This window comes from Mauremys mutica, chromosome 4 (assembly GCF_020497125.1).
Source record: "Mauremys mutica isolate MM-2020 ecotype Southern chromosome 4, ASM2049712v1, whole genome shotgun sequence".
NCBI classification, from domain to species: domain Eukaryota; kingdom Metazoa; phylum Chordata; order Testudines; family Geoemydidae; genus Mauremys; species Mauremys mutica.
Genome location: NC_059075.1, coordinates 155,681,886 through 155,703,638, shown reverse-complemented (window position 1 = coordinate 155,703,638; position 21,753 = coordinate 155,681,886). Strand labels below are relative to the sequence as shown.

The following is a 21,753-nucleotide window of genomic DNA, read 5'->3' as shown; positions in this document are numbered from 1 at the left end:
GGGGCAGGGGGGGCAGGGCTGGGGGAGGGGCTGGTCCGCTGGGGGCACGGGGGGCAGGGCTGGGGGAGGGGCTGGCACTGGGGGGGCAGGGCTGGGGGAGGGGCCGGCACTGGGGGGGCGGGGGGGCAGGGCTGGGGGAGGGGCTGGCACTGGGGGGGCAGGGCTGGGGGAGGGGCTGGTCCGCTGGGGGCAGGGGGGGCAGGGCTGGGGGAGGGGCCGGCACTGGGGGGCGGGGGACTCGCACTGGCGATGGGGGCGGGTGCAGCTGGGGTGACCAGACAGCGATGGCTCCGCCCCCCCGCTCAGACCCCGCCCCCTCGGTTCAGACCCCGCCCCGCTCGGACCTGGCCCCGCCCCCCACGTGCCACCTGCGCGGAGCGGGCACGAGACTCGCACTCCCGGGCAGGGGCCGGGCAGCCGCGTCAGCAGCGTCACTGCGCATGCTCGGTACAACCTCGCTCTCCGCGCGCCCCCTTCCCCTTGCCTCGGGCGTCCTGATTGGCTGCGCCGCCGGTCGGGCGAGCCCATTGGCCGGGCCGGCCAGGCTCCCGCTCTGATTGGCTGGAGGGAGCGGCGCGGTACCGGGGCTCCAGGACGGCATGGCCGGGGCGCGCCGGGAGGGCAGCGAGGTGCGGGGGGAGGGGCGGGAATTCCGGGGGGAGCGACCTGCTTCGGGGGGGGGGGTCGGGGTGTCTCCCCCCCAGCTCTGCCGGTGCCCCTCACTCCCGACCCGCAGCCCCTGCCCCCCCCGGTGACTGGGGCACAGACCCCGAATGCTGAGCCCCCCCCCCGGTGTGTTCGGGGCCCCAGACACTAGCGGGGGGGGCAGGGCGCGGGGAAGTTGGGGTTCTGGGGTCACCTTGTTATTCCTTCCGGCTCCTGCAGGGGGCGCAGTCTCCGGTCAAGATCCCCGAAGCTGAAGACCCAGGAGCAGAGGGGGGGACCCCAGGGGCATTTACATTCAGCGCTGACCCCTCCCTGGAGGACATGTGAGTCACCCCCCCCCAGCCCTGCCGGTGCCCCTCACTCCCGACCCGCAGCCCCTGCCCCCCCCAGCCCTGCCGGTGCCCCTCACTCCCGACCCGCAGCCCCTGCCAGCCCCGCCCGGCCCCCCCCCAGCTCTGCCGGTGCCCCTCACTCCCGACCCGCAGCCCCTGCCAGCCCAGCCCTGCCCCCCCCAGCTCTGCCGGTGCCCCTCACTCCCGACCCGCAGCCCCTGCCAGCCCAGCCCTGCCCCCCCCAGCCCTGCCGGTGCCCCTCACTCCCGACCCGCAGCCCCTGCCAGCCCAGCCCTGCCCCCCCCCAGCTCTGCCGGTGCCCCTCACTCCCGACCCGCAGCCCCTGCCAGCCCAGCCCTGCCCCCCCCCAGCTCTGCCGGTGCCCCTCACTCCCGACCCGCAGCCCCTGCCCCCCCCCAGCTCTGCCGGTGCCCCTCACTCCCGACCCGCAGCCCCCTGGGCTCCCCCAGCTCTGCCGGTGCCCCTCACTCCCGACCCGCAGCCCCCTGGGCTCCCCCAGCTCTGCCGGTGCCCCTCACTCCCGACCCGCAGCCCAGCTGCTCACACTTTTGTAACCAACCCCCCCCCCCCTTCTCTTTGTCCAGCCGGCGGCTCCAGGCCGAGTTCGTGGCCGAGCGGGGGTGGGGCCGGTTCCACCAGCCCCGAAACCTGCTCCTGGCGCTGGTGGGCGAAGTGGGGGAAGTGGCCGAGCTCTTGTGAGTATGTGGAGGGGGAGGGGATGGAGGGACAGACCTGACCCCCCCCCACAGACCCCCCAGGGGCAGGGGCAGGCTGAGCCCCAGGCACTTGTGACACTGCCCGGGGTGGGGGTGGGGGGATTTGAACAACGTCGCCACCTAGTGGCTGCACCCAATTCCAGGCACATGGGGTGGGGGGTGTCCCGGCGCCCCCCGCCCTGGGTCGGTCGGTCGCTCTCTCCCGGCGCCCCCCCCCCGGGTCGGTCTCTCTCTCCGGCGCCCCCCGGCGGCTCGTGACCCCGGCGTGCGCGTCTCTCCCTGCAGCCAGTGGCGGGCGGAGCCGGAGGCGCGGGCGGGGCTGCCGGGCTGGGCGCCGGGCGAGCGGGCGGCGCTGGCGGAGGAGCTGAGCGACGTGCTGCTCTACCTGGTGTCGCTGGCCCAGCAGTGCCGGGTGGACCTGCCCCGCGCCGCCCTGCGCAAGCTGGAGCGGAACCGGGCCCGGTACCCGGCCGCCCGCGCCCACGGCTCGGCCCGCAAGTACACGCACTACCAGGCCGCCGGCCCCACGGACGCCCAGCGCCGGGCCGGCCCCACGGACGCCCAGCGCCGGGACGGCCCCACGGACGCCCAGCGCCGGGCCGGCCCCACGGACGCCCAGCGCCGGGCCGGCCCCACGGACGCCCAGCGCCGGGACGGCCCCACGGACGCCCAGCGCCGGGCCGGCCCCACGGACGCCCAGCGCCGGGCCGGCCCCACGGACGCCTGCAGCCCCCCGGACTGACAGACGGACTCAACCCCCTGCAGAGAGAGGGGGGGGTGTCCCCCCCAACCCCACCACTTCAGCACCCCCCAGCGCCGGCTTCCACCCCAGCTCCCCAATACCTACAGCAACCCCCTGTGCCCCCAGTACAGCAACCCCCCATCCCAGACCAGCCCCCCCCCCCGTCACCCAGGACCCCCCGAAGTTCAGGCCTGAGTTTGTCTCTCTTTCTTGGTGTTTTTAAGTAATAAAAACCTTCCCTTTTGGGGATCCCCGTTTCTCTGTCGTGTCCCGTCTGGGGGCTCCCCTCACATGTGCTGCTGTGGGCCGGAAAGAAGGGGGGGTCATGCCCCCCAAAACAGACCCCGGGAGCAGTGGTGCAAACACAGGGGTGAGTTTATTGAGGGAGGCGTTAGTGGCAAAGCCAGGAAGGGGGAGAACGGGGTGATTGGGGGGGCACGGAAGGTAGGAGCCTGGGGGGCTCTGGCGAGCAGGGATTTGGGGGGCTGCGAGTGCTGCTTCGCAGGCTGCCCCAGAGAATCGCCCCCGTCCCTTCTGCTGCTGCTCTGGCCAAAAGACACTTGCTCTGTGGGGGGTACTGCCCGCCGGGGGGACCCCGAAATCCTCACAGGGCGTCCGACTGCTCCCCCTGGCTCTGCTGCATCTGGGCCTGCATCTTCTGCAGCATTTCCTGCATCCGGCGCAGCTGGGGGGAGCGAGACAAGGGGGGAGAGGTGAGACGGGGCTGCTTGGGGGGCTGGGAATGGGGGACCCCTCAGCCAGCGCTGGGATGCAGCCCCACTGGGGCGGGGGCTGGGTGTAATGGAGGGCAGGCCCCCCCGACCTCCCCCCAAATCCTGTGCCCCACTCACCTCTTCGTCCTTCTCCCGGATCAGTTTCTCCGTCTCCAGCGGCAGCAGCGGGAGCTCCGTGGCGCTTTGCCGGGACAGTTTCCTGGGGGAGGAGATGGGTCACGGGGAGGTGGGGCCGGGTGGCCCCCGTTGTGCCCAGGTTCATGTCAAGCCCGGCTGCCCCCCAGCTCTGCCCGCTGCCCCCATCCCTGCTGCCCCCCAGCTCTGCCCCCCAGCTCTGCCCCCAGCTCTGCCCGCTGCCCCCCAGCTCTGCCTGCTGCCCCCATCCCCGCTGCCCCCCAGCTCTGCCCGCTGCCCCCATCCCTGCTGCCCCCCAGCTCTGCCCGCTGCCCCCCAGCTCTGCCTGCTGCCCCCATCCCCGCTGCCCCCCAGCTCTGCCCGCTGCCCCCATCCCCGCTGCCCCCATCCCCGCCCCCGGCTGCCCCCCGGCGCGGGCTCACATGCGGCTGGCGCGGTCGCGGGCGCCCACGCGGCTCAGGCTCTGGATACACTGCGCCCGGTAGTTCTCGTAGTGAATCTCCTGGGTCACCTCCTTCAGGTCCTGCATGTGCGTCCGCACCAGCATCGTGCGCAGCTTCAGGAAGTCGCAGTGCGCCGGGTTCTCCACTGGGGGGCGACAGAGTCGTGGGGCTGCTGCTCCCCCCTCGGCGTCCCCCTGGCGCCCCCCACTGACCCCCTCTGCCCCTGGCGCCCCCCACTGACCCCCCTCTGCCCCAGTGCCCCCCGACCCCCCCATCTGAGCCAATGACCCCAGCACCCCCTACTTATCCCCCCACCCCCGGTGCCCCCGCTGACCCCCAGCGCTCCCTAGCCCCCCGCTACACTCCCCCTGCCCCTCCGAGCCCCCCGGCGCCCCCTACCTTCCACCGCCCCCCAGGGGTACGTGCGGCCCCGGAAGGCCTTTTCCTTGGTCTCCCGGACGATGTCATTGGAGCCGACCACGGCGAAGGGGATGCTGCGCTGGGAGGGGGAGGAGGCAGAGGAGGGGGGTTATGGGGTGTCCAGGGCCCCCCCTTTCCTGTAGCTCCCCCAGAACTCTCCCCTCCCCCACCCGCGCTGGGCCCTTCTCACCTTCAGCTCCGTGTCCTGGGCCTTGAATTCCTCGTCCTCGTCCGAGTCGCAGTCGGGGAACTGGTAGATGCTGATGGCGTTTTCCTCCAGCTCCTGCCGGATCTGGGGGTGTTGGGGGGGAAGCGTCACCCCAAAACCCTCATGAGCAACACAGACCCATCCCCCACCCCTGTGGGAGAAGCAGGGGGCCTGGGGGGGTTCAGCAGGGATGGGGGGGTCACCAGGGGAATCAGGGTACAGGAAGATGTGGTTGGGGATCGGGGGAATTTGGGGTACAGGGTGATGTGGGCTGCGATTGGGAGAAAAGTGGGGTACATGGAGGGAAATTTGGGGTGCAGAGGGATGTGGGGGGTTGAGCAGCAAATTTGGGGTGTGGCTTCGAATTGGGAGGGATTTGGGGGTGCAGGGGGAGGGGCTTTCTGTTGAGGAGGGATATGGGGGTGCAGGGAAGGGGGTTGGGATTGGGAGGGATTTGGGGTGCAAGGAGAGGAAGCTGGGGCACCGGGGCAGGCTGTGAGGACGGGGGGAGGAATTTGGGGTGCAGGGGGCTGTGGCAATCCTGGGGAATTTGGGGTGCAGGAGGAGGGTTGGGGTTATGGGTTGGGATGGGGCACTATTTGGGGTGCAGGGGCTGGGGGAGCCTGCCCCCCTCTAGAAGCCCCCCCCAACTCTCACCTTCTCCTTCATGGCCCCCACCTCCCGGGGGGTCAGCGCGTCGGCTCGGCCGATCACCGGCACGATGTTCACCTTGTGCTGCACGGCCCGCAGGAACGCCACGTCCAGGGGGCGCAGCCTGGGGGGGCAGGGAGTGAGGTGCCCCCAAATAGCCTCTGTGCCCCCCACAGCCCTCAGCTCACCAAGGGCCCCTATATGCCCCCAGCACCCCCACGTCCCCAAGTGACCCCCAAATAATCCAGTGCCCCCCCTCAGTGCCCCAATGCACCCCAAAGCTCCCCTGCCTTGTCCCAGCCCCCCACCCCCTCGTGAGACCCCCCCGTACCCGTGGCCGAAGGGCGAGAGGAAGTAGAGGCAGCAGTGCACCCGCCCGTCCGTGATGTTCTTCCGGTTCAGCCCGCTCTCGTCCCGGAAGAACTGCTCGAACTGCTGGTCGATATAGTCCACTATGGACCCCCAGCTGGGACCGGCCCGGGGGAGCAGAGGAGGGGGCGGTTAGTGTGAGTGTCCCACAATGCACTGCTCCACCAGCCCCCCCCAGGCCCAAATCTCCCCTCTCCCCCCGCCCAGTCCCTGCTGGTCCATATAGGCCAGTATGGACCCCTCAGCTGGGGCTGCCCATTGTGACGGGTTAGAGCCTGTGTCCTACAAGGCACTGCTCTGACAGCCCCCCCTCCCTCCCCTAACTCCCCCCAGGATCCCTGCTGGTCCATATGGTCCAGTATCAGCCCCCAGCAGGGACCAGGCCTGGGGAGGGGTTAGAGCCTGTGTCCCACAATGCACTGCACTGACACACCCCACCCCCACTCTCCCAATTTCGGCCCCCCCCACGAATTTCCTCTCCCCCCTCCCAGGATCCCTACTGGTCAGTATAGTTCAGTATGGGCCCTCAGCTGAGACCAGCCCAGGGGAAGGGGGAGGTTGGTGAGGGGTTCCCACAATGCACTGCTCTGCCACCCCCTCGAAAGCTCCCCATTCCTGCCAGTCCATATAGTCCTCTATGGGCTCCCAACTGGGACTGGCCCGGGGGAGAGGAAGGGAGGGGGCTTCGTGAGCGTATCCCACAATGCACTGCTCCGCCCTCCCCCATCCCCCACCCGGTCAATATAGTCCACTATGGACCGGCCTGGGCAAGGGTGTCCCCCGCCCCCCCTCACCAGTCAGCGTTGTCCACGGCGTCCCCGAAGCCCGGGGTGTCCACGACGGTGAGTTTCACCCGGACGCCGCCCTCCTCCAGCTCCACAGCGCGACGCTCGATGGCCAGGGTCTGCGGGATGCGCGCTGGGGGGGACGGGGTCAGTGCCGGGGGGGACAGGGTGCCCCCACCCCGATAGGCCCCTGGGTCCCGCCCACCCCTGCCCTGATACGCCCCTGGGTCCCGCCCCACCCCGGCCCTGATACGCCCCTGGGTCCCGCCCTACCCCTGCTGTGCCCCCAGACTCACCCCCCAATTCACCCCCAGATCAGCCCCCAACTCCCCACCCCAGACCCCTCGCTCACCCCACCACACCCCCAGATCAGCCCCCAACTCCCCACCCCCAGCCCCCTCACTCACCCCACTACACCCCCAGATCACCCCCCAACTCCCCACCCCCCAGCCCCCTCACTCACCCCACCACACCCCCAGATCACCCAACTCCCCACCCCCCAGCCCCCTCACTCACCCCACTACACCCCCAGATCACCCCCCAACTCCCCACCCCCCAGCCCCCTCACTCACCCCACCACACCCCCAGATCACCCCCCAACTCCCCACCCCCCTCACTCACCCTACACCCCCAGATCACCCCCCAACTCCCCACCCCCCAGCCCCCTCACTCACCCCACTACACCCCCAGACCACCCCACCCAACTCCACAGCCCCAACACACCCCGGCCGCATCCCAGTACACCCCTGGCTCCTGCCCTACCCCTGCCGTGCCCCCAGACTCACCCCCAGGTCACCCCCCAACTCCCCACCCCCCATACCCCTCACTCACCCCACTACACCCCCAACTCCCCACCCCCCTCACTCACCCCCCAATACCCCCTGGGGTTCTGCCTCCCCCTCACACCCCTCCCCCACCCTCCCCCACCCCTGGGTCGTCCCCCCACCCCACTCACCCTGGGCGTCCAGCAGGGTCCGATCCTTGTACAGATCCGTCAGGAACAGGCTGTCGATCAGCGTCGACTTCCCCAGCCCAGACTCCCCTGCAGGGAGGGGCGGGGGTGAGCCAGGACTCCTGGGTTCTCTCCCCAGCTCTGGGAGGGGAGTGGGGGCTGGGAGCCAGGACTCCTGGGTTCTCTCCCCAGCTCTGGGAGGGGAGTGGGGGCTGGGAGCCAGGATTCCTGGGTTCTCTCCCCAGCTCTGGGATGGGAGTGAGGTCTAGTGGGTTAGAGCAGGGGGGGCTGGGAGCCAGGACTCCTGGGTTCTCTCCCAGGCTCTGGGAGGGCAGTGGGGGCTGGTGGTTAGAGCAGGGGGGGCTGGGAGCCAGGACTCCTGGGTTCTCTCCCAGGCTCTGGGAGGGGAGCAGGGGCTGGTGGTTAGAGCAGGGGGGGCTGGGAGCCAGGACTCCTGGGTTCTCTCCCAGCTCTGGGAGGGGAGTGGGGGCTGGTGGGTCACAGCAGTGGGGCTGGGAGCCAGGACTCCTGGGTTCTCTCTCTGGCTCTGGGAGGGGAGTGGGGGCTGATGGGTCAGACTGTGGGGGCTGTAGGGGTGCATGGGGTTTAACCCTTTACCTGCCACCATCAGAGTAAAGTCGAATCCCTTCTTCACAGATTTCCGATGCAGCTGGTTGGGGAGGGTGGCGAACCCGACGTATTCCTTATCCTGAGACAGAGAGAGCCTGGGTCTGGGGCCCTCAGGCCAGCAACACCACCCAGGAGTCCTGGCTCCCAGCCCCCCGGCTCTAACCACTCAGCCCCACTCCCCTCCCAGAGCCGGGGAGGGAACCCAGGAGTCCTGGCTCACAGTCCCCCTCGCTCTAACCACTCAGCCCCACTCCCCTCCCAGAGCTGGGGAGGGAACCCAGGAGTCCTGGCTCCCAGCCCCCCTGCTCTGACCCACCGCCCCCACTCCCCTCCCAGAGCCGGGGAGAGAACCCAGGAGTCCTGGCTCCCAGCCCCCCCCTGCTCTAACCCACTTGACCCCACCCCCCTCCCTGATCTGGGGATAGAACCCAGGAGTCCGAGCTTCCAGCCCAGCCCAGGAGGGGGCAGTGTGGGGAGGGGGCAGGGCGCTGTGGGGGTGCAGGCTGTGGGGGAAGCTCCCGGCTACCCCAGCCCTGGCCTCGCCCAGCAGGGGGCGCTGTGGGGAGTGGGGCCGGGGGGCCGGGGATACGCCGTGGGGTGCTCACCATGGCGGCGTCTGCGCTGCTTTGAGCTCTCGCTGCACCTGGCCGCGTCTGCTCTGCCCACTTCCTCTCGCACCAAGCAGCGAAAGGAAACCGTGACGCGCCCGCCGCCGCCCTCCCATTGGCCACCCCCCCGCGCTCCCCTGGCGGCAGGGCTGGCCCCTGTGGGGCAGTAGGGGGCGCTGTGCTGCAGGGAGCGAGGTGGGGGGCCCAGCAGGGGGCGCTCCCCCTCGACAGTCCTGGCTGGGCCTGGTGGGGCGCCGTGGGGCAGACACACACCGGGAGCCCTTTTCTCTCATCCTGTATTTATTGGCTTCCTGCCCAGAGCCCGGGCGCGACCCACGCCGAGCGCCCCACTCAGCCGGCGACGAAGGAAAGTCCCCCAGAGCCTTGCAGCGGGGTGCTGGCCTCAGAGCCCCAGGCTCTGAGCTGTCCCGGAGGGGCCCGGGCTTTGGGGGAACCGAGCTAGAGAGAAGGATCTGACCAGCAGCCCTGGGCCAGACCCATGGGCCCATCTAGCCCGGTATCCCGCCTCCTCCCTCAGACCATCCCCCGCTCAGACCCGTGGGCCCATCTAGCCCGGTATCACGCCTCCTCCCTCAGACCATCCCCCGCTCAGACCCGTGGGCCCATCTAGCCCGGTATCCCGCCTCCTCCCTCAGACCGTCCCCCGGCTCAGACCCGTGGGCCCATCTAGCCCGGTATCCCGCCTCCTCCCTCAGACCATCCCCCGGCTCAGACCCGTGGGCCCATCTAGCCCGGTATCCCGCCTCCTCCCTCAGACCATCCCCCGCTCAGACCCATGGGCCCATCTAGCCCGGTATCCCGCCTCCTCCCTCAGACCATCCCCCGCTCAGACCCGTGGGCCCATCTAGCCCGGTATCCCGCCTCCTCCCTCAGACCATCCCCCGGCTCAGACCCGTGGGCCCATCTAGCCCGGTATCCCGCCTCCTCCCTCAGACCATCCCCCGGCTCAGACCCGTGGGCCCATCTAGCCCGGTATCCCGCCTCCTCCCTCAGACCATCCCCCGGCTCAGACCCTTGGGCCCATCTAGCCCGGTATCCCGCCTCCTCCCTCAGACCATCCCCCGCTCAGACCCATGGGCCCATCTAGCCCGGTATCCCGCCTCCTCCCTCAGACCGTCCCCCGGCTCAGACCCATGGGCCCATCTAGCCCGGTATCCCGCCTCCTCCCTCAGACCATCCCCCGGCTCAGACCCATAGGCCCATCTAGCCCGGTATCCCGCCTCCTCCCTCAGACCATCCCCCGCTCAGACCCATGGGCCCATCTAGCCCGGTATCCCGCCTCCTCCCTCAGACCGTCCCCCGGCTCAGACCCATGGGCCCATCTAGCCCGGTATCCCGCCTCCTCCCTCAGACCATCCCCCGGCTCAGACCCGTGGGCCCATCTAGCCCGGTATCCCGCCTCCTCCCTCAGACCATCCCCCGCTCAGACCCGTGGGCCCATCTAGCCCGGTATCCCGCCTCCTCCCTCAGACCATCCCCCGGCTCAGACCCATGGGCCCATCTAGCCCGGTATCCCGCCTCCTCCCTCAGACCATCCCCCGCTCAGACCCGTGGGCCCATCTAGCCCGGTATCCCGCCTCCTCCCTCAGACCATCCCCCGCTCAGACCCATGGGCCCATCTAGCCCGGTATCCCGCCTCCTCCCTCAGACCGTCCCCCCGCTCAGACCCATGGGCCCATCCAGCCCGGTATCCCGCCTCCTCCCTCAGACCGTCCCCCGCTCAGACCCATGGGCCCATCTAGCCCGGTATCCTGCCTCCTCCCTCAGACCATCCCCCGCTCAGACCCATGGGCCCATCTAGCCCGGTATCCCGCCTCCTCCCTCAGACCATCCCCCGGCTCAGACCCATGGGCCCATATAGCCCGGTATCCCGCCTCCTCCCTCAGACCATCCCCTGCTCAGATCCATGGGCCCATCTAGCCCGGTATCCCGCCTCCTCCCTCAGACCATCCCCCGGCTCAGACCCGTGGGCCCATCTAGCCCGGTATCCCTCCTCCTCCCTCAGACCATCCCCCGCTCAGATCCATGGGCCCATCCAGCCCGGTATCCCGCCTCCTCCCTCAGACCATCCCCCGGCTCAGACCCGTGGGCCCATCTAGCCCGGTATCCCACCTCCTCCCTCAGACCATCCCCCGCTCAGACCCATGGGCCCATCTAGCCCGGTATCCCGCCTCCTCCCTCAGACCATCCCCTGGCTCAGACCCGTGGGCCCATCTAGCCCGGTATCCCGCCTCCTCCCTCAGACCGTCCCCCGGCTCAGACCCGTGGGCCCATCTAGCCCGGTATCCCACCTCCTCCCTCAGACCATCCCCCGCTCAGATCCATGGGCCCATCCAGCCCGGTATCCCGCCTCCTCCCTCAGACCATCCCCCGGCTCAGACCCGTGGGCCCATCTAGCCCGGTATCCCACCTCCTCCCTCAGACCATCCCCCGCTCAGACCCATGGGCCCATCTAGCCCGGTATCCCGCCTCCTCCCTCAGACCATCCCCTGGCTCAGACCCGTGGGCCCATCTAGCCCGGTATCCCGCCTCCTCCCTCAGACCGTCCCCCGGCTCAGACCCGTGGGCCCATCTAGCCCGGTATCCCGCCTCCTCCCTCAGACCATCCCCCAGCTCAGACCCATGGGCCCATCTAGCCCGGTATCCCACCTCCTCCCTCAGACCATCCCCCGCTCAGACCCGTGGGCCCATCTAGCCCGGTATCCCGCCTCCTCCCTCAGACCATCCCCCGGCTCAGACCCGTGGGCCCATCTAGCCCGGTATCCCGCCTCCTCCCTCAGACCATCCCCCGGCTCAGACCCATGGGCCCATCTAGCCCGGTATCCCGCCTCCTCCCTCAGACCGTCCCCCGGCTCAGACCCGTGGGCCCATCTAGCCCGGTATTCCACCTCCTCCCTCAGACCATCCCCCGCTCAGATCCATGGGTCCATCTAGCCCGGTATCCCGCCTCCTCCCTCAGACCATCCCCCGGCTCAGACCCATGGGCCCATCTAGCCCGGTATCCCGCCTCCTCCCTCAGACCATCCCCCCGCTCAGACCCATGGGCCCATCTAGCCCGGTATCCCGCCTCCTCCCTCAGACCATCCCCCGGCTCAGACCCATGGGCCCATCTAGCCCGGTATCCCGCCTCCTCCCTCAGACCATCCCCCGGCTCAGACCCATGGGCCCATCTAGCCCGGTATCCCGCCTCCTCCCTCAGACCATCCCCCGCTCAGACCCGTGGGCCCATCTAGCCCGGTATCCCGCCTCCTCCCTCAGACCATCCCCCGCTCAGACCCGTAGGCCCATCTAGCCCGGTATCCCGCCTCCTCCCTCAGACCATCCCCCGCTCAGACCCGTGGGCCCATCTAGCCCGGTATCCCGCCTCCTCCCTCAGACCATCCCCCGGCTCAGACCCGTGGGCCCATCTAGCCCGGTATCCCGCCTCCTCCCTCAGACCATCCCCCGCTCAGACCCGTGGGCCCATCTAGCCCGGTATCCCGCCTCCTCCCTCAGACCATCCCCCGGCTCAGACCCGTGGGCCCATCTAGCCCGGTATCCTGCCTCCTCCCTCAGACCATCCCCCGCTCAGACCCATGGGCCCATCTAGCCCGGTATCCCGCCTCCTCCCTCAGACCATCCCCCGCTCAGACCCGTGGGTCCATCTAGCCCGGTATCCCGCCTCCTCCCTCAGACCATCCCCCGCTCAGACCCGTGGGCCCAGCCAGTTTTAGGGGGCAGGGGGAGTGACTGAGGGGTTTGGGGGCGATTTGGGGGGCGTGGCTATGGGGCAGGGAATGGATGAGGGGACAGGGTGCAGCTGAGGGGGCTGGGAGGGGATTTGGGGGTACAGTGGGCAGATGGGGGGCTGGGGCTTAGGGAGGGGATGGGGGGAATTTGGGAGCTTGCCTCCACCCACCCCCATGGCAGAGACCCCACTTGACATCCGCATCCCCTTCCCAGCGCCCCGCCGAGTGTCTCCGTCCTTGGCCGAGTCGCTGCCGAGCCCCGAGCTTCCCCCGACGCTGGGCATTGCCTCTGTCCGGCCGGCACCGAGAGCCCCCTGGCTGGCACGTCCGTCGGGGGGTCTGTGCCGCGGGGCGTCTCCCATGTCCTAGGCTCCTTGTGGCCAAAACAGCCCAGCCGGCTCCCGGTGATGCACCTCGGGCAGCCCGGTGAGCTGCCCCACGGCTCCTGTGTCCTGGGCTGCCCCGCGCCAGAGTCTCTCAGGGGTCAGGTGGCCGGAGCTGTGGTAGCTGTCCCCATAGGCCGTCTTCTCCCGATCTCACCTCCCTCTGGCTCCTCTGCCCCATCTCCCTTCCCCCGGCTCATCCACCCCCACCTCACCCCCCCCGATCGCCCCCTCAGGGCTTGCCCCGGCTGTGGACCCGGCGGTGTTTGACCACGTGGGAGCGCTGGCTGAAGCCGCGCCCGCACTCCCCGCAGGTGTAGGGCTTCTCCCCGGTGTGGACGCGCCGGTGTTTGAGCAGGTCGGAGCTCTGCAGGAAGCTCTTGCCGCAGTCGGCGCAGCCGAAGGGCCGCTGGCCGGCGTGGACCCGCTGGTGCTGGAGCAGGCTGGAGCTGTGGCCGAAGCGCTTGCCGCAGTCGGCGCAGCCGAAGGGCCGCTCGCCGGAGTGGGTGGCCTGGTGCTTGAGCAGGTGGGAGCTGCGGCCGAAGCGCTTGCCGCACTGGGCGCAGCAGAAGGGGCGGGTGCCGGAGCTGGCGCGCCGGTGCTGGAGCAGGTTGGAGCTCTGGCTGAAGGCCCGGCCGCAGTCGGGGCAGCGGTAGGGGCGCTCGCCCGTGTGGACGCGCTGGTGCCGCACCAGGTCGGAGCTCTGGCTGAAGGCCCGGCCGCAGTCGGGGCAGCGGTAGGGGCGCTCGCCCGTGTGCGTGGTCTGGTGCTGGAGGAGGTGCGAGCTCTGCCGGAAGGATTTCCCGCACTCCGGGCACTGGTAGGAGCGGCCGGCCGGCTTGCGGCTGGGGGTCGGGGACGCGGCTGCCCCGGCACCTGTTGGAGAGAGAGAAAGGAGATTGGGGGGTGAACAGGGCAAACTGATCCCCCGGGACAGGAAGCGGCGCTTATGTACCTGTAACTGGAGGTTCTTCGAGGCAGTGGTCCCGATCTGTATTCCACGGAGGGCCGTGCGTCCAGAGCCACAGAACTCGAAAGGAGTGTCCGTTGCGACCGCATCTCCAGTTCCTTCCCCACCGCGAACCGAACAGCTCCATGGCAGAGGGGAAGGAGGGCGGAGCTGGAATCCAAATAGGGGACAACACATCTCCAAGGACCTCCTCTCCTCCGAGCGACGGTCTCTATCGCCTTCCACTCAGGGCCAATTCAGAGGAGGGTGTGAGGAAGAGGATGGAGGCCCGCCGAGACCTCCGTCGCAGAGCCTCGCACCAAGGCATGTGCCGAACTCCGCGTGGCCACCCGACTGTGACACTCTGTACCCCAAAGCAACACCCTGGCACCCCCATACTGACCGGGGCGATGGGATTACGATAGGGTTTGTGCAGTGCATGCCTTCTGAGGTGTCCCTTTAAAAGTCTTGATCTGTTGAACATTAACACCCTGTTGCATCGTGTGGTGGGAAGTTATGACGTTTTGCTCCGTGTGTGTGTGACTGAAATACGTTGTGAGGTTGGGAACACCCACAACCAGCCTTTCAGGTACAACAGTGGAGGAGCCAGACACGCTGGTGGCCCATTAAAGGAATCCACACTCCCAAGGACTGTCCTAGGGGCTGTATGCAATGGAGACCTCTCAGAGAGAGCACACGGACAGCGGAGGCCTCTCGGAGAGAGCACACGGACAGCGGAGGCCTCTCGGAGAGAGCACACGGACAGTGGAGGCCTCTCGGAGAGAGCACACGGACAGTGGAGGCCTCTCAGAGAGCGCACACGGACAGTGGAGGCCTCTCAGAGAGCGCACACGGACAGCGGAGGCCTCTCAGAGAGAGCACACGGACAGCGGAGGCCTCTCAGAGAGAGCACACGGACAGCGGAGGCCTCTCAGAGAGAGCACACGGACAGCGGAGGCCTCTCAGAGAGCGCACACGGGCAGTGGAGACCTCTCAGAGAGAGCACACGGACAGCGGAGGCCTCTCAGAGAGCGCACACGGGCAGTGGAGGCCTCTCGGAGAGCGCACACGGGCAGTGGAGGCCTCTCGGAGAGCGCACACGGGCAGTGGAGGCCTCTCGGAGAGAGCACACGGACAGTGGAGGCCTCTCAGAGAGCACACGGACAGTGGAGGCCTCTCAGAGAGAGCACACGGACAATGGAGGCTGCTTGACTCCCGCCGTAGCAAAGGCTCTTTCCAGCGAGCTGGAAGAGGGGAAGTGAGATCACCATTTGGCCTCACTCTCCACCTCCAACTGAACACGTGGAAACACGTCTGGAGAACAAAGTCTGAACAGGGGAGGTGGCCCAGGCTGGACAGGAGAATCCCAGCCTGTGTAGTAAGGAACTAGACCATCAGGGTAAGACACGGCTTGATTCAAATCCTGTCTAGTTCATAGAACTCAGATTGCGATTTTACCCTTATTTCTTAGGAAACCAACTTTGATCTTTATGCTTATTACTTATAATCACTTCAAACCTGTCTTAATAAACCGGTTTTATACTGTACCTAAAGCAGGGGGCTCTGCTTGACGTGCCTGGGAGATCTGCTCAGGAACAGGAGCTGGGGCGTGTCCTCGCCGCACTGCGGGAGGGGTGGACGGGGTTATACACGTACCCGGGTCAGGCTCCTGACTAGGGCAAGATGGTTCAGCCCTGGGGTCGTAGGCTGGGGCGCTGGGGGGGGGGGGGATTGGCTGGATCCCCTCTATTGACAGTTCATGAGTGGCTGGGAGATCAAATCACGTAACTCAGCTGGGTGTGTCCCTGGCTGGGTGAGTGCGGGACCTGGAGGGGTCTGCAGCTTGTCCCAGCATCCCCGTGTGAGAGGGAGCCCAGGTTGGTGGGTCAGAGGCTCAGTGGTGCCCCGGTTCCAGGCTGCACCCCAGGGAACCCGTCGCACCGACCTCTGGCCGAAAGCAGCAGGTCACGCAGGGCGGCTGCGGTTGGCACTCGTGCGCTTGAGGAAAAGGGCCCTCACCCCACGGGGTGGAGACCGTCCTGACACCCGATCGAGCCGAACGCCCCCAAATCCACCCCTCTGCGTAGGAGGTCCTGGAACTGGCAAAAGCCTCCAAATCCACTTAGAAACCCTCCGTGTGGAGCCTGTTTAGCGCCAGAACGGAAAGGATGACGGGGCGGGCAGTCTAGGGGACGTCCGGAAAGGTCTCGTGCTCTGCAGGCAGGAGGCCCGGTGGACGTCGAGGGAGGGGCGCTGCCGCTCCTCCGCCGAGGTGGGAGGCTTCAGAAAGAAGTGGATGGGCTGGTTGAGCTGAAACCGGGGGACGACCTTTGGGAGAAACTTGGGGTGCAGGCACCAGCAGGCTTTGGGCCCCCCCAGCCCCCCATTCACCGACCCGTCTCGCGGAAGGAATAGCTCCGAGGAAGGGCGATTTCATTCACGTCGCGCGAACGAGGTTGCGGTCCCGCAGGGGCGGGAAGGTTCGTAGCAGACCTGGCCGTCAATGGCTGCGTACGGACGGACAGACTGCGTGTCCACGCACAGAGAGGGCGGAAGCCGCTGAGAGCCGCTAGGTGGACGTGATGGGATGGAGAGCGAGTCCTGACGCAGCCAAGCACAGGAGCCCAAGGGAAGGGATATGATCATGTCGTCAGGGGGCAAGACTCCTCTGTCGGGCCCAGGAGGTGAAATGCTTCCACTTGTCCGGACGGGAGCCTGGTGGGCGCCTGCCTGCCGCTCGAAGGTCGTCTTGTGCTGCCGACGAACATTCCCGCACAACGCGGCCTATGACGCGCCCGAAGCGCCGGCATGTTGATAGACATCCTGGATTCCCAAGAGGTGAAGGTCCCTTGTGCCAGGGGCTCGCCCATGCGGGCACCTTGGCCGGCGAGCAATGCGCCCGTGACGAGCGTGTCCAGAGAGGGCGGGAGGAAAGGCATCATGTGCCTGGGGACCATCCACCACGGGAGCGAGGAGAGGACGTAGTGCAGGGGGGGGGGAGACGACAGAAAGCCCGTGGTCTATCGCAGGGGTGAACCAGCTCTCCGGAGCCACAGCTGAAGACAGCGAAGGCGGTGACTGGCGTACGTGTGGCCAAGGAGGGATAGGCAGGTCCTGACCGGAACAGAAGGACCATTGATTACTCAGGTGACGAGTTCCTGCAGGATCTGGAATCTGTCCCTCAGCAGGTTGGCCAGCGCCAAGACCACATCGATGGAGGCCCCTGTGACATCCAGGGACCACGTGGGAACCGAAGCTGATTTTTCGACACTGCGTCCCCAGATTGTGCCGCTAGCAGCCAGTCGTCGAGGGAGGGGAATCTAAAGACCCCGTGATGCTGGCGGTGGGCGGCTACGACAGAGGAAACTTTGTGGAAGACCCGTGGAGCAGGGGTGAGTCCAAAGGGTAGGACCCTGGATTGGAAGTGCCAAGGCCCACCGTGAATCTCAAGAGCTTTCTGGGGGTTGTCTACGTGAAAACAGGCATCTCGCACACTGAGAACCATGAACCATCCAGAGACGGGATGATGGCTGTCACGGTGACCATCCAAACCTTGGGCTTGTGGATGAAGCGACTGAGGAGACGGAGATCCAGGATTGGTCTCCACCTTCTTCTGGGGTACCAGGAAATACGTGGAACAGAACCCTGTGCCCTGAGAGTCTGGAGGAACGTGCACTATCGCCTCCCCTTTGTGGTAGGGAGCCGACGGCTAGAGCGAGGATGCTGTCCTGAGTGTGGTCCCTGAGGAGGGATCAGGGCGCGGGAACATGGCTGAGGTAGCGCTGTGAACTCCACCGTATAGCCATGTCGAACGGCAGCCGGGACCCGCTCGTCCGTTGTTACCGCACTCCAAGCTGGTACGAAGAGCACTAGGCCAACTCCCCCCAAGGCGTGTGGGCCGGGTGTTTGCCCCGTTCTTCCTCCGGTGGAATACGGAAGTCCCCCGCCGCCCTGCGTAGGAGGTCCTGGAACCGGCGAAAGCCATCTGGAGCCGAGGACACAGGTGTATCTGGAACGGTTCCTGTGGTGGAACTGAGCTGAGCGACTCACCCTCCAAAACCGGTTCTGAGCGCCTACTCGAGGGTGCCCGAAGCCATAGAATCATAGAATCATAGAATTCAAGATCAGAAGGGACCATTATGATCATCTAGTCTGACCTCCTGCAAGATGCAGGCCACATTAGCCGATCTACCCACTCTTTTAGCAAGCGACCCCTGCCCCATGCTTCGGAGGAAGGCGAAAAACCTCCAGGGACACTGCCAATCTGCCCTGGAGGAAAATTCCTTCCCGACCCCAAATATGGCGGTCAGCTGAACCCCGAGCATGCGGGCAAGACTCTCCAGCCATACCCTCTGAAAGAGGTTAAGAATATCATATTATTGACCCAATTTGACCCAATTAAGTACCAGTTTGGCACTCAATTGACCTATTGACTAAGCCCGTTATCCTATTATACCATCTCCTCCATAAACTTATCTAGCTTAATCTTAAAGTCATGGAGGTCCTTCGCCCCTACTGTTTCCCTCGGTAGGCTGTTCCAGTATTGCACTCCCCTGATGGTTAGAAACCTTCGTCTAATTTCAAGCCTAAATTTCCTGACTGACAATTTATATCCGTTTGTCCTTGTGTCTACATTAGCACTGAGCTGAAATAATTCCTCTCCTTCCCTGGTATTTATCCCTCTGATATATTTAAAGAGTGCAATCATATCTCCCCTTATCCTTCTTTTGGTTAAGGAAAACAAACCGAGCTCCTCAAGTCTCCTTTCATACGACAGGCCTTCCATTCCTCGGATCATTCTAGTGGCCCTTCTTTGTACCCGTTCCAGTTTTAACTCATCCTTCTTAAACATGGGAGACCAAAACTGCACACAATACTCCAAATGAGGTCTCACCAACGCCTTATATAACGGGACTAGCACTTCCTTATCCCTACTAGAAATACCCCGCCTAATGCAACCCAAGACCGCATTAGCTTTTTTAACGGCCACATCACATTGCCTACTCATAGTCATCCTACGATCAACCAGGACTCCCAGGTCCTTCTCCTCCTCCGTTACTTCCAACTGGTGCGTCCCTAGCTTATAACTAAAATTCTTGTTAGTCATCCCTAAATGCATAACCTTACACTTCTCACTATTGAATTTCATCCTGTTACTAATACTCCAGTTTACAAGGTCATCCAAATCTCCCTGGAGGATATCCCGATCCTTCTCCGAATTGGCAATACCTCCCAACTTGGTGTCGTCCGCAAACTTTATCAGCCCACTCCTACTCTTGGTTCCCAGGTCAGCAATAAATAGATTGAATAAAATAGGACCCAAAACCGAACCTTGAGGAACTCCACTGGTAACCCCCCTCCAACCCGACAGTTCCCCTTTCAGTACTACCCTCTGCAGTCTCCCCTTTAACCAACTCCTTATCCACCTCTGGATTTTCATTTCGATCCCCATCTTTTCCAATTTAACCAATAATTCCTCATGCGGTACCGTATCAAACGCCTTACTGAAATCCAGATATATTAGATCCACCGCATTTCCCTTGTCTAAAAAATCTGTTACTTTCTCAAAGAAGGAGATCAGATTGGTTTGGCACGATCTACCTTTCGTAAATCCATGCTGTAATCTATCCCAGTTGTCATCGGCCTCCTGCTCCTTAACCACTCTCTCTTTCAAAATTTTTTCCATTACTTTGCATACTACAGATGTTAAACTAACAGGCCTGTAGTTACCCGGGTCACTTTTTTTCCCCTTCTTGAATATAGGAACTACATTAGATAATCTCCAGTCCAACGGTACTATCCCCGAATTTAGAGATTTATTAAAAATCATCGCTAACGGGCTAGCAATATCACTCGCCAATTCCCTTAATATTCTAGGATGAAGATTATCCGGGCCCCCCGATTTACTTCCGTTAAGCCGTTCAAGTTTGGCCTCCACCTCAGATACCGTAATGTCTACCCCCATATCTTCATTCCCATCGGTCCCTCTATCACTATTCCTTAGCCCTTCATTAGCCTCATTAAAGACCGTGGCAAAATATTCATTCAGATATTGTGCCATTCCAAGATTATCCCTAATCTCCACTCCGTTTAAAGTTTTAAGCGGTCCCACTTCTTCCTTCTTGGTTTTCTTCCTATTTATATGGCTAAAAAACCTTTTGCGACTCCTCCGAGGCTGAAAACGCGGATCCCGGTTCCAACCGGAGCCGTATACACCCTAGGGGAACGGGGAGTGAGAGCACGACTGGCCTGAGGTTCGCCCTGGCCTGGAGCGAGTAAGGCGGCAGAGGGAGACGTGGAGAACTTGGCTCCCCAAGGGCGAAGACTTCACGTGGCTCCGGCACCATCCCTAACCTCCCCGGTGTGACTCTTTCGAAACCAACGGTTCCCTGGACTGAACGGGGGCCGGTAGGGAAGGTGTGTGCGGCTCGGGGCTTGTCCCAGCGGATCCCCTGGCCTACCCGATTTCTCGTCCTGCTCGAGAGCCTGGGAACACGCCATTTCTCCGGGGCGGGAACTCACGGAAGACGCATTGTCTCCTTAGGCCTGGAGGAAGACTTACTACCATGCTTAGGCGCCTGCGTCCTTGAGTCCCGGTGGTGCGGCCGGAACCAGATCCGATCTCTGCAGTCGGAGACACGCTCCTGGGTTTCTCAGGGGCTGCCCGGCCTGGATCCCACGGCGGCCTCATGGAACCCCCCAGGAGACGCTTGCTGAGGCCAAGAGCCCGGCCTTCCCGGGTACGGCTGGCAGGAGAGGCGGCCATCGCACCTGGATGCAATGTAGGCCTCCCACAAGCAGGAGAGGCAGCTTTGGTGCGAGAACGAACACGGCCCGGCGGCACAGACCTCGAACCCCGGCGTCTTCGGCACAATCCAGGATGCAGGCGCGGGTGCGGGGCCGGGGGGGGCTGGTAAACAGAGTCCCCAAAGTCTCTCATCTCCTAAGAACTACTGCTCAAGGCTCAATGACATGAAGAACAGCAGAAACTAGAATAAAACGAACTCTGGACAACTCTCCCACGGCTGTTTTTTAAAGGGCATCAGAGACGCGAGGAGAGTAGCGGCTCCGGCTCGGACCATGCGGCGGAGAAGGAACGGGAGGTGCGGTCGGTCCGCCCCGCCCTTTACGGCCTCGGACGACACCATGAGGCAAAGGAAGGGCACATGCGTGAACCAACGGACACTGGGCCAGACACCTGGCGGACACGTCAACCCTTAATGGATAACAATAGGGACCATCGCTCGAAGAAGAACTGAAAGTGAAGGTAGAACCCAGGAGTCCTGCTTCCCAGCCCCCACTTTACCGCTCCCCTTCCAGAGCCAGGGAGAGAACCCGGGAGTCCTGGCTCCCAGCCCCCACTGCTCTAACCCATCAGACCCCACTCCCCTCCCAGAGCTAGTGGGAGAATCCAGGAGTCCTGGCTCCCAGCCCCCTTTGCTCTAATGCACCAGACCCCACTCCCCTCCCACAGTTTGGAAGGGCTCCACTTATGACCTTCCCATTAGGGGTCTCCCTCATTCCTCACCTGTGTGGGTCTCACCGGGGGTCCCCCCAGCCTCGGGGGAGGGGAGATCAGGGCCCCACGGCTCTTCCCCTCGCTCCATCCACCTCACGTCGGTCTTGGGGAAAGGGAAGCCTGGAGAGAAAGATGGGGAGATGGTGGAGTCAATGGGGCCAGATCCCCTGCTGGGGTCAATGGGTCCTTGCTCCTTTGGAATCCATGGGGCAGAGGAGGATGGTGGGAATCCATTGGAAGGTCCTAGCCAGGGACGTGATGGATTCTCCATCTCTCAGAGGCCTGTCACCGGAGTGGGGTGTCTCTCTGAAAACTCGGGTCTAGCTCAGCCATCAGATATGGGCTGGATGGAGGAATCACCCAGTGGGACGTCTGGCCTGGGTTAGGTGGGAGGCCAAAGCAGATGGTCCCCACGGTCCCTAACAGGCTGGAAGTGTCTGAATGTGGGGCCATCACAGGGTTAAAGACCTTCTCGGTTCTCCAAGGCCCAAACGAGCCCGTCCCAGCTCGGCAGGTGGCCAGGACCCTAGGCAAGGCCAGACCAGCTCTGTAATTCGGCGGCATGGACCGGCATCACGCGCCTTCCCTTCGCCTGGAATGGCAGGCAGCCGGCGTGATGGGGGCCCCGATCTCGGACGGGGGGGTCTGTGCAGCGCCCAGTGCAACAGGCCCCAATCTCGGTCAGGAGTCTGAGACACTTAAGTAATTATTCTGATACGGTCTAATGTGGTAGCTAGAGGG

The 21,753-nt window shown here is 64.9% G+C and overlaps 3 protein-coding genes across 5 annotated transcripts in view; 1 reads left to right on the top strand and 2 right to left on the bottom strand.

Annotated features, from left to right (window-relative positions):
* The first annotated feature begins 538 nt into the window (after positions 1-538).
* DCTPP1 (dCTP pyrophosphatase 1) lies at positions 539-2,820 on the top strand. 3 transcript variants are annotated; one of them, XM_045016336.1, is made up of 5 exons: positions 539-629; positions 886-989; positions 1,604-1,714; positions 2,021-2,279; positions 2,442-2,820. In XM_045016336.1, the coding sequence occupies exons 1-5, from the start codon at positions 600-602 to the stop codon at positions 2,475-2,477; spliced, it is 540 nt and encodes a 179-aa protein (XP_044872271.1). In that variant the 5' UTR covers positions 539-599; the 3' UTR covers positions 2,478-2,820. The 3 variants fall into 3 exon arrangements, with proteins under 3 accessions (XP_044872271.1, XP_044872270.1, XP_044872269.1); XM_045016335.1 differs by having other exon boundaries at positions 2,021-2,297; positions 2,460-2,815; XM_045016334.1 differs by having other exon boundaries at positions 2,021-2,252; positions 2,415-2,814.
* A 7-nt stretch (positions 2,821-2,827) lies between these two features.
* On the bottom strand, positions 2,828-9,030 carry LOC123370088 (septin-1-like). The gene is made up of 11 exons (XM_045016326.1): positions 8,410-9,030; positions 7,793-7,883; positions 7,178-7,264; positions 6,232-6,355; positions 5,400-5,534; positions 5,075-5,192; positions 4,400-4,501; positions 4,189-4,288; positions 3,769-3,934; positions 3,329-3,410; positions 2,828-3,162 (listed from the first exon to the last, which is right to left on the bottom strand). The coding sequence occupies exons 1-11, from the start codon at positions 8,410-8,412 to the stop codon at positions 3,082-3,084; spliced, it is 1,089 nt and encodes a 362-aa protein (XP_044872261.1). The 5' UTR covers positions 8,413-9,030; the 3' UTR covers positions 2,828-3,081.
* Positions 9,031-12,086: 3,056 nt separating this feature from the next.
* Positions 12,087-21,753, bottom strand: part of LOC123369149 (zinc finger protein 287-like) — a 36,613-nt gene continuing 26,946 nt past the window's right edge. The window contains exon 7 of the mRNA XM_045014510.1: positions 12,087-13,313. Within this exon, the coding sequence (XP_044870445.1) occupies positions 12,777-13,313 (537 nt within the window). The 3' untranslated portion in view covers positions 12,087-12,776. The remainder of the gene's footprint in view (positions 13,314-21,753) is intronic.

What these genes read in the sequence shown, in the direction of transcription:
- LOC123370088 (XM_045016326.1), bottom strand. An exon ending in GCCGTGGACAACGCTGACTG is followed by an intron (nt 5,535 to 6,231) that starts GTGAGGGGGGGC and finishes GGCCGGTCCCAG; the next exon opens with CTGGGGGTCCATAGTGGACT. An exon ending in CCCAGGACACGGAGCTGAAG is followed by an intron (nt 4,289 to 4,399) that starts GTGAGAAGGGCC and finishes TCCCCCTCCCAG; the next exon opens with CGCAGCATCCCCTTCGCCGT.
- DCTPP1 (XM_045016336.1), top strand. Translation starts at nt 600, where the DNA reads ATGGCCGGGGCGCGCCGGGAGGGCAGCGAG. An exon ending in GGGGAAGTGGCCGAGCTCTT is followed by an intron (nt 1,715 to 2,020) that starts GTGAGTATGTGG and finishes CTCTCCCTGCAG; the next exon opens with CCAGTGGCGGGCGGAGCCGG. An exon ending in CCACGGACGCCCAGCGCCGG is followed by an intron (nt 2,280 to 2,441) that starts GCCGGCCCCACG and finishes GCCCAGCGCCGG; the next exon opens with GCCGGCCCCACGGACGCCTG.